Here is a 10,287-nt window from a genome sequence, read left to right on the forward strand (position 1 = left end):
ACAATTCAGTTATTGCTTCTGATCCAAAATGCCACGGAGGAGGAATCTGTGTTCTGTCCTAGCACAAGTTTCAGTTGTGAGAAGTTGCAGCATCCCACCATGCCTCGGGGGAAGCACAGCAACGTTTAGAGTTAGTGTTTTGTGCTTAGATGTCCTCGCTGATGTGTTTCAGGTTTATGTGACATCTCCAGAAATGTTATAGACCAAAATAAAGTGACCAAGCATTGCCTCTGAAGGGCCGGTTCTCTTTTAAAGCTAAAATTTGTGAATCAAGTAGATAAAAGTGTAAAAACATTGATTTAAATATATTCAATAGCCTCAAAGGATATACGTCTACTTTGTGTGCTCCAAATGCCTTTATAAAAACGAAGATAGGGATGGAATGTCATTCTTTTCACATGCCAGGGCAACAAATGCCACCAACCCAAATGTTGGTGCCATCAAAAGGCCAGAGAGATAAGGTCATTGTTTAGGACTTTTGCAGAGCTTGAGAGTCCATCTCTCTCATGCTGTCATTGAATGCAGAAGCCGGTCAGCTCCCCCCCCAACACAGAAACTTCTATACCCGCTGATCCTGGCGTCAGCATGTTAGTGGTTGTGGAAGGAACCGGTCTCTGTATGATGCCAGGACAGGTCAGATATAGTGGTCACTAAGCAGAGGAGATCCAGACCTATTGACTGGTATTGTGGGAGGTTGGACCTTGCTGAGGTCACAAAAACACACAACATCCCTTCATTATGCGTTGTGCATCTATAATCATATATGTTCTCTGGTGCCCTGAGCTTGGCCTGAAATGATCGGTAAACCTAAACAAAAAAACTACAGAACATCTAAAAAATGGCCATTTACAACATTCACTAAACATGAATGTTAAAGTTTAAACATTTGTAGAGATGGATTTTCTCAGCCCTTCCAGGTTCATAGGCTATAGAGATCTAAACAGCTCTGCCAATCGAGACCCTGTGTGCAGCAGAGCTTCCCCTTATAATTAATTAGTAAGATGTTTAAAAAAAGTGTAAAAGAAAAGGCAAAACGGTACCTGCTGTCATTTCGGTTAGGCAGAAAAACCTTTCTGTGTACCTCTCCGAATAGTCATAACCAGCCACCCGGCTTCCTGATTGGCTGGGAAGCCATCTGCATGTTCCCTTGTGGCACTGCCGGTCAGAGGAAATCTCCCTCTGACTGGACATTCCGGTATCAGAAGCATTTGGATTAGTACTCGCCCAAATACTCAGTATCGGTGCATCCCTACAAATATCCAAATACAAAAGGCATGAGTATTCTTACTTGACTCATTTTGTGCTTTTCGTCCAGATCTGTGCAGTAATGCAGCATAAAACTCCAGCACGTTATCTCTCTACGGGAGTATCCTGTAATAAAGACCGGTCGCTGCTCATCACTCTCTTTGTGCAGGGTGACTGGTCTTGTATCTTCCCCCTCGTGTAATGAAGACCGGTCGCTGCTCATCACTCTTTGTGCAGGGTGACTGGTCTTGTATCTGCCCCCTCCTGTAATGAAGACCGGTCGCTGCTCATCACTCTCCTTGTGCAGGGTGACTGGTCTTGTATCTGCCCCCTCCTGTAGTTTTCTGCTGGGTCCCACCTACAGCTCTGCTCTCTGCCCCAGCTAAGTGCAGCACTTTAAAAGGTAATATTTGGGTTTGTAAAAGGCATTTGATCCACATAAAGTAAATTTATATAATTTGTGGCTGTTGAAAAACATACTTCAATAAAAGTTTGAGTTTAGTTTCAAGGTTTGAACTTGTGGAGAGATTGGCTTTAGAAATGACCAGCACTGTGAATGGCCACTGAATGCTTGCCAAAAATTTCAATAACGAGAGAACAAACATTTGTTTAAAGAAGCTTTCGCCCTGCTCCCCATAGATGAGCATGTGGCATGGGATGCCTTATGGGTCGGTAGGTACGATGGTCTACTGGCGGAGCCACCACTGATGATGCTGGGGGTGAACTATCCTTTGAAGAGTTTGCAGAAGAGAAAGATCTATATTCGGAAGAGTCAGTTACACAATCCATAGAGTGGGCTGGAGAAGAAGCCCTAGTAGTGGAAGGAGCTAACGGATGACAAGCCAGGAGCGATATCTCCTTGTAGGCCCCCCAATGGTGTCCATTTTTGGCTGGGGAATGTTCATGCTAGAGTTAGGTGTCACCGAAGATGCAGATGTACTTAGGCACATGTTAAGCCGATGGTGAAGGAGCATCGAAGGGGCTGCTGGTTAATCCACTTGCGTACTGACTTCAGATTGTGCTTGAGGAGTACAAGGCTGAGCACTGTCCATGACATCCTCCATTTTCACCACACAAATCTCATCAGTTTCGGAGTCAGAAGGCGAATTAGGAGGTTGAACAAAGACTTTGTCCTGGAGGGAGGAAGAAGAGGTTTTGCTGTGCGCAGAGGGCTGCGTAACGTTCACGGCGTCACCCGGAGGCGTGTCCTGAGGTGGGCGGGACACAAAGGCAGCAGGATGGCCCTGCGGAGACACGATGTTAGAAGTGATCACGCTGACCAGAGGCTGCAGGATTTGGCCCAGTTGATGAATTTCAGCAGACACTGTAGAGATAGCCGACCTCAGCAGCTGGGCTCCTTCCCGTATCTCTGCCCTTGTGGCCGCCAGTTCATTCACCAGCTGGCTTTTGAAGTCTGCCAATCCTTGGAGGAGATCTTCCTGATAGTTTATTTGCTGTGAAGTCGTTTCATCGGGGTACTGAGACTGAGGAACTGGAGAAGCCGCTGTATTCTCCGCAGCCCACTGCGACATCGAGTTGTTGTCCAACGTGTTATCTGCAATGCATAAAAAACAGCAAACTTACTAACTGTTCCCATAATAAATCTGAATTATAGGGCAAATAACGCACACAATGACTTGTATAAAAAGACTGAGAAATCCTGTCCACTGTTGTTCTTCTAAAGCCTTGGTTCTCAACTGGTGGGTCGCGACTCCGTGTTCAGTGGGTCGCTGCATGCCTTCCACTTTTCTAGGTAAGAAGCTCCTCTGCCTCCCCCTAGTGCAGCACTGTCAGTTCTCACACCGAGCAGCCATTCAAAATATGCGACACGGTGCATTGCTTACAGCTCCTTCATGTGTTCTGTAGAGGTGCCTGGATCGGAGTGACATCACATTCTGGCTCCCGGAACCTCTACAGGGCATGCAAGGGAGCTGTACAAGCAATGCACATATAAATGGGGCTCTGTCACAGCACAGCAGCCCACACTGGGCCCAGGCTGAGGATCCACTCCAGTTCTCGTAAGGTAGGGAAATTGGGTGGGCCTTTAAAAATAATTAAATATTGTGTGTATGAGTGTGTATATGTGTGTGAGAATGTTCGAGTATGTAAAATTCTGTCTGTGGTTATATGTCAGTGTTTTTGAGGGCTCGTTCACACTAATACAACGCGTTAAATGCACTGTACCATGCAATCGCACCTACCGTGCATTCTGGTGTGGGATGTGTCTTGGGTTGTCATTAATTTAAATGGTACCCCAAACACACCTCACACCCACAGTTTGTATGCCCGCACTGGAATGCGCTGTACCCTAATTCCGTGCGTTCCAGTGCGGTGCGACTTGAGTCACGACTTAATGATCCAGGACAAATGTGGGTCCTGAGGTTACACAGGTTGAGAACCACTGGTCTAGAGGACACCTTGGTTCAAAGAACATTTCCTAAACAATAAGAGGTAGCTTGAGATAAGGGATTGTAAAATGGTAATTGCAAGTCATCGGTATCAAGTTCCGTATCCCTAAAACTAGCCAATGAGAGTGTCAGAATATTTAATGTTCCTGATATTTGGCGTAGAAGGCAAGAACGTGTCTTTTTACAAAACATCTTAGTAAAAGGGCCAAATGTCTCCTTTCTCACCATTAATGCACATGGTATGTACTAAGTACGTACCTTCTACCGTCTCTGGTGTCCACTGCGGAGCCAAATGCTTTGTCACCCAGTATGGATGTTGGTATTCTGTTCTCTGTTCAGGATCTCCTTCCTTGTTCATCACATATCCGCTCACCCAGTCATTGTGCAGGTCCACACTGGGAGAACGCACTTCCTGACGTATCTTTAGACAAAAAAAAAAAAAAGATTTGCATAAAGTTAAGTTTAAAGGTTTCTGGTCTAAAGTAAAACTGGTATATAGGGTTTCAATCAGGGGCCTGTAATATCACTTAACCACTTGAAGACCGCGGTGTTACACCCCCTTGCTGTCCCGGCTATTTTTCAGTATTAAGCGCTGTGGTACTTTGACTGACGTTTATTCCATCATGCAACACTGTACTGTTATATGTAACATGTGAGGTGTAATGGGCGCAATCATCGTTTTTACACATAGGCACACCCGACGCATGTTTGCGTGTGTATGTGGGGGGGTGGGGGACTTTAAAAAAATGTTCGTGTTATTTAAAAAAAAAAAAATTGTGGACTTTTTTTATGCTTTAAACTTTAACTTTTTTTTTTTTTTTACACTTAAGGAGAACTATGGAGTTAGAGCTTTTCCCCCATAGTTCTCCTTAGGGTAACGGGAGGACACAAACTAGCGTCCTCCCGTCACCCTAGGCTCAGTAAACCTGCGAGCTGTAGCTGCTCGCGGTATACTGAGACGTCGCAGCTGAAGTGGATCCTGACAATTATGTCTGGATCCGCCCAGCTGCGTGACTGACAGCTGGCTAGGCCTATCTAGGAGGCAGAGCCAGCTGTACCCGCCCCCTCCCCATCTGTTCCGCCAGTCAGTGCTGGCAGATCGGAGCGGGGAATCCAGCCCCTCCCCTGTCACGGCAGAAAGCTGTACCCGCTCCCTCCCCCGTCCGTTCCGCCAGTCGCGGCAAAGCCGTGACAGGATCGAGAGGTGAGCGAACGCCAGTATGTGTTCGCTCACCTCCCGATCTACTAAGCCGACCTGTGACAGTCTCATTGTCACAGGTCGGCTAGAACTATGAGGTGAGTGAAAAGCCCTCAGCTCATAGTTCTCCTTTAAAAAGGAGGAGAACTATGGTGTTAGTCTTTTCCCCATAGTTCTCCTTAGGGTAACGGGAGGACACAAACTAGCGTCCTCCGTCACCCTAGGCTCAGTATACCGCGAGCTGTATAACTTGCAAGTACCCGGCAGTGAGGTAGTTGGAGGTTTCGACAAGTTGGAGCTTTCGATAGAACACCGTGACTCCAGCTTGCACGGTGTGATCACCACTGGCACCTGTGCCACTCGCTGTCCACTCAGGCTCTGTTCTCAACTCCAGAGTCTTTGGGACACGAGGTGCAAGGTAAGCCTCCTCACACATTCAGTCTCCACCGAGGTACGTGACAATATGTTACTTCCACACCAGATGATTCTTGCTAGTACAGAGTTGGTTTTGCAGTACACAATGCCTAGCGATAACATGCAGTACAGCTCTCAGTTACTATTTACCTGAGAAGGCTCCGGTTCTGGAGAGCTAAGTGGCATCTCTGCTGGGTTCTTTGGCCTGTATGAGTTGATGAAATCAGTAGATGACTTAAACAGGTCCATCTCTTCACATTGCCCATAATGCACAGGAGAATTCCAGAAGTCACGGCTGAAAATAGTGACCTAAGAGACATACAAAAGGAACGTTCATCACTAACATTTTATGCAAAAGAGAAAAATGTGGCTTGAGATAACTTAGTGGGACGTCCTTTACAGAACCAGGAATGAGGAATGTAGCCATTAAAAAAGGAGGCTGGTTTCAGAGCAAAAGGGAGGCCCTACCTGGAATCAGTACACTGTACTCACCACAACTAGATTTTGAATCTCCCTATTTTATAATTACTGTACGTGAAAATAAAAATATAAAAAAATGATATTTCCCAAAAAAATTGAAAGTGTTGCTCCCTCGCCGGCTGGAGTAGCGAGGTGGTGCTCTCTCGATGGTGAGCCAGCAGCAAGAGTGCAAAACCTCGCTGCTGAAGCCGATGAGGGAGTGACCCCTACAAAGCAGCTACCGTGTTTCCCCCGAAAATAAGACACTGTCTTATATTTTTTTTGCTCCCCCCCCAAAAAAAGCACACTAGGTCTTATTTTCAGGGGATGTCTTTTTTTTAATGTGCAACAAAATGTACAACAATCTAAAGTTATCTGGCATCGCTCTGCCTGTCACAGTAACCGATGCTATAGAGGAAGTATCGGCTAATGCGGCTCTGCTCCCTCCGCCGCTGCAGCCTTGCTTTCTACAGCACCGGCTTCCTTTGCCATCAGGGACAGCGGTGCAGCAGTGGGGACATCAGACAGCGCGGTAAAGTTCCGTACCATTACATTAAGTAGTGCCTTCAGGGGGACAGCAGTTGGTGTAGTATGGTACTAGAGTGCTCCCTGTCACTGCGCTGGCCGGAGGGAGTCCCCTGTCATCCCCTTAATACAGTATGTCCCTGCAAGCTGATACCATCTCTCCTGCTCTTCAAGTTCGCCCTCACATGCTACCACCAAACTAGGTCTTGTTTTCGGGGTAGGTCTTATATTACAGGAATCTTGAAAAATAGTGCTAGGTCTTACTTCCGGGGTAGTTCTTATTTTCGGGGAAACATGGTATGTGTCCTCCATGCATTTGTAATTGTGTAGAGATGTCACCAGAACACCAAAATACTTCTTAGGATAAAAAATAAAATAAAAAAAAAAAGTTCATTTATTGAAGTTCCTTGTCATATAAACAAGTGCTTTCGGGACCACACAGGGTCCGTTCATCAAGCTTAGCATTGATGATGCCCAGCCTGATAAGAGGGACCCTGTGTGGCCCCGAAAGCTTTTGTTTATATGTGAGAAGGAACTTCAATAAATGAACATTTTTTTTTTATCCCAAGAAAGATTTTGGTGTGCTGGTGACATCTCTACACAATTGCTGATAGTTGCGGCGCCAGTCACTGCGAGCCCCCCACCCCACTACAGGGGACTTTTCGTTAAGAAGTGCGACAAGGAAAAATATGTATTTACTCCCTGTTACTCCCTGTATTTGTGGCCCTAAAGAAGAACAAGTCTATTCTGATAGCAATGATTTTATGGGGAAAAAACCCCCCACAACAATGCAATTGAAACTGAAGGTCCATCCAGAAGCAAAGCAAAACTGAAGCGACTGCCCAAAGACAGGACAAGGACGGGAATGCAATACTCAAACCTGATCTTGTTTGCATTTTCCGGGCGGCAGTTTTCTTGGTCTTCCTCGTCCTCGTTTTTTCTCCTAAAACAAGACATTAGTTAGGCAATGCAGCTCTCGTATTGTGGCAATTAAAAACATACTGCAAATGACTAAAATAACCAGTCACATGTGCACTATAGATAGTACTGCAAACTAATCACAGCTAAAAAGGAAAGTATAGAGTATTTTCAGTGAGCGTATAATTGGGGTTAGGGCTGCAACAACTAATCGATTAAATCAATATCAATATTGTGGTTATTATTGAGTTTTATATATTTGTTATAGTATTAAACAGATACAGTATGTAGATTAGCCACCAGAAGGAACTCTCAGCGGCCAAATCTTCATGACTGAAAGAACCAAGTACATTGCTTGCTCCCATAGTTACCCTATTAGTAGCTTTGGAGTGTCTCCCAGCCTCTGGAACTCCCTACCCCAATCTGTCCACTTATCTGCTACTGTGTCCACCTTTAGGCAATCCTTGAAAACTCATCTCTTTAGGGAAGCCTATCCCACCTCAACACAACCGTCCTATTACTTCTTCCACTAACTCAATCTACACAATTATTACCTTTTGTATAACTTGCCCCTCCTACTAGATTGTAAGCTCTCATGAGCAGGGCCCTCCTAACCCTCCTGCACTGAAATTGCATTGTACCTGTACTGTCTCCTTCCATTTTGTAAAGCGCTGGGCAAACTGCTAGCGCTATACAGTATAAATCCTGTATAATAATAATAAAGTACAGCATGCTTTTGAGACAGCGTCTGAGATCAGTCAGAACTCATTGCGAGTCCAGTTGAGCCGCTTCATGCTGCTTTCCAATAGAACAGTATGGGGAGAAAAAGAAGTTCTGAAGCCAACAAAAGCCCATCAGCACCCAGTCTGAGAGTATAGCCACTTACCATGACTATTGCTACTGAAGCTAACCCCGCAGGCTTCATTTTATTTTGTGTTTTGCCGCTCGTCATCCCTGTACTTGTAGTGTCTTTTCTGGGTCTTCCCCGTCCTCTTTTTGTGCCAATAAGCTCTACCAAGGAAGCCTGGAGTTTATTGTTAACCTGAAGAAAAGGAAAAAGAGGTTCTTGTAGAAGATGACTCCATATCACATCACATTCTGCACCACAGAAGGTCAAATTGCACTAAGCTCACCCACACCCAAATGATCCCTCCTGTGATCCGTACTTCCCACCACAACAATAATCCCCATTGTTTGTCTTCTACCCCCCGTATTCTATGAAGGGAATTTATCAAAACTGGGGCTGACAAAATCTGGAGCAGTTGTGCATGGCAACCAATCAGCTTCTCTCTTTCATTTTCAAATCTAAAAAAGGTGCCCATACACCTTGCGATTATCTTACGATAATCGTGGGAAATCCCGCGATCGTACGATAATCGCAAGGTGTATGGAAGGCGTGCGACCGTTACTACTGTACGGCCGCACGTCTTTTGCCTAACGAGCATGTTTGAAAACCCGTCGAGAATCGTACGATTGTCGGCGGGTTTCTGGCGTGCTCGTAAGACAAATGCCGAACGGGCCAGTGTGCGCAAGCGCACACACTGCCCGTTCAGCATTGCAGTCATCGGAAGCCCGCCCCGCTGGATGATCGCAAGTCCGATCTGCCTGTCCAAGATGGGCAGATCGTACAAGCTTTTAATTAGCTTACAACCATCGCAAGACAAAAGTCTTGCAATGGTTGTAAGGTGTATGGGCACCTTTTACTGAACAAACTGAAGAGAGAAGCTGATTGGTTGCCATGGACAACTCCTCCAGATTTTGATGAATTCCCCCCCACCCCCCATGTGTCATATTCAAGTTTTCACCGTACCAGTATGTTTTGCCTTGGGTTCTTCCCTTTTTCATTCATGTACTTTTTCTTTAGATTGGGTTTATAAATTGGAACCTGAGACGCAACTGGTATGTTCAAAGCCTTTTCTGGTAAAAACGGATGAGGTCTCGCACTTTTCTCCGACATCATCACATCTGCCGATTCCCGTGGCCTCATGAGGCCCTCTCTCCTTGAGATCTTTACAGACGTGTTCCCTGAGGCCGCCTCATGTTCAGCGGCGTCGTTTCTTGGGCGCTCCGACACTTTGGCCTGTGGGGTGTCCACCACTTGTATTCTGATTAAACGTGGCCTACCTCGCCCTCTTTTTTCAGGAACGCGTTGTGTTCTTTTCAGCAGGGACTCTATTTGAGAGAGGACGGTGGCGTTTTTTGTGCTTCCGAGAGGTCGTCCTCGCCTTCTTTTCTCCGTGGGCCCTGCCATTCCGAGGGGTTTCGATTCAGCCATGCTGCTGTGAACCCCAAATCTGGCTCCACTGTCTCAAACCTCTCGGTATCTCACTTCTACATCGGTAGACACGTCCCTGTAAAAGTAAGAGGACATTCACGTCTCAAAATATCACCCTGACCGTCCCCTTCGCGCCTCACAAGACCTTCTGCTTTCCAGCTTCCTTGTCAAGTCCTCCCATACTCACCTCCAGGACTTCTCTAGAGTCTCCCCCATCCTCTGGAACCCTTTACCCCAACCTGTACGTATATCTCCCACCTTGACTGCCTTTAGGTGATCCCTAAAGACTCATCTCTTCAAGGAAGTCTATCCCACCACAACCATCACGTTCTCTAATAATTCATCCCCACACAGCTACCTCCTCATGTATCACTGGCCCCTCCCTTTTAGATTGTAAGCCCTCAGGGCGGTCAGGGCCCTCCTTACCATCTTGTATTGTATTGCGATTGTAATGTCTTCCTTATATTGTAAAGTGCTGCGCAAACTGTTGGTGCTATATAAATCCTCTATAATAATTAGGCAGGAGGTAGGGTAGTGGTACACACAGTCTGCAGAGCCCCAGGCTATGAGAAGTACTGTCACCTCTCTATGTTCTTTAGCCATACAGTACAGTAGGGGTGGTGAGAATATGCTACAAATCTTTTAGCACAGGGCTCAAAATGTCAAGTCCTGAGCGACTAGCCAAGCCTTAAAAGTTACTTGCCACCAGTTGCCCCACCTGTCAGAAAAAAACTAATGCACAGGCAGTCGCCGAGTTACGAACAGCCGACTCGTACAGGTCCCAGGCTGTTCCGTGCCGACGTTCGGAGTACTGGAGGGATCCTGGGGGGGGGGGGGGAAAAATG

At 46.2% G+C, this 10,287-nt stretch overlaps 1 protein-coding gene and 1 long non-coding RNA gene across 2 annotated transcripts in view; one reads left to right on the forward strand and one right to left on the reverse strand.

Moving 5' to 3' along the window:
- Window positions 1–7,307: 7,307 nt before the first annotated feature.
- LOC108788358 lies at window positions 7,308–9,442 on the reverse strand. The gene is made up of 3 exons (XM_018558112.1): window positions 8,978–9,442; window positions 8,054–8,209; window positions 7,308–7,313 (listed from the first exon to the last, which is right to left on the reverse strand). The coding sequence occupies exons 1-3, from the start codon at window positions 9,440–9,442 to the stop codon at window positions 7,308–7,310; spliced, it is 627 nt and encodes a 208-aa protein (XP_018413614.1).
- A 29-nt stretch (window positions 9,443–9,471) lies between these two features.
- Window positions 9,472–10,287, forward strand: part of LOC108788376 — a 5,485-nt gene continuing 4,669 nt past the window's right edge. Inside the window, exons 1-2 of the long non-coding RNA XR_001941331.1 lie at window positions 9,472–9,506; window positions 10,186–10,188. This is a non-coding gene — a long non-coding RNA (uncharacterized LOC108788376). The remainder of the gene's footprint in view (window positions 9,507–10,185; window positions 10,189–10,287) is intronic.

This window comes from Nanorana parkeri, unplaced genomic scaffold, assembly GCF_000935625.1.
Source record: "Nanorana parkeri isolate BGI_ZX_2015 unplaced genomic scaffold, ASM93562v1 scaffold321, whole genome shotgun sequence".
Taxonomy (NCBI): domain Eukaryota; kingdom Metazoa; phylum Chordata; class Amphibia; order Anura; family Dicroglossidae; genus Nanorana; species Nanorana parkeri.

What these genes read in the sequence shown, in the direction of transcription:
- LOC108788358 (XM_018558112.1), bottom strand. Translation starts at nt 9,442, where the DNA reads ATGGCTGAATCGAAACCCCTCGGAATGGCAGGGCCCACGGAGAAAAGA. An exon ending in ACCCAAGGCAAAACATACTG is followed by an intron (nt 8,210 to 8,977) that starts GTACGGTGAAAA and finishes CCTTTTCTTCAG; the next exon opens with GTTAACAATAAACTCCAGGC.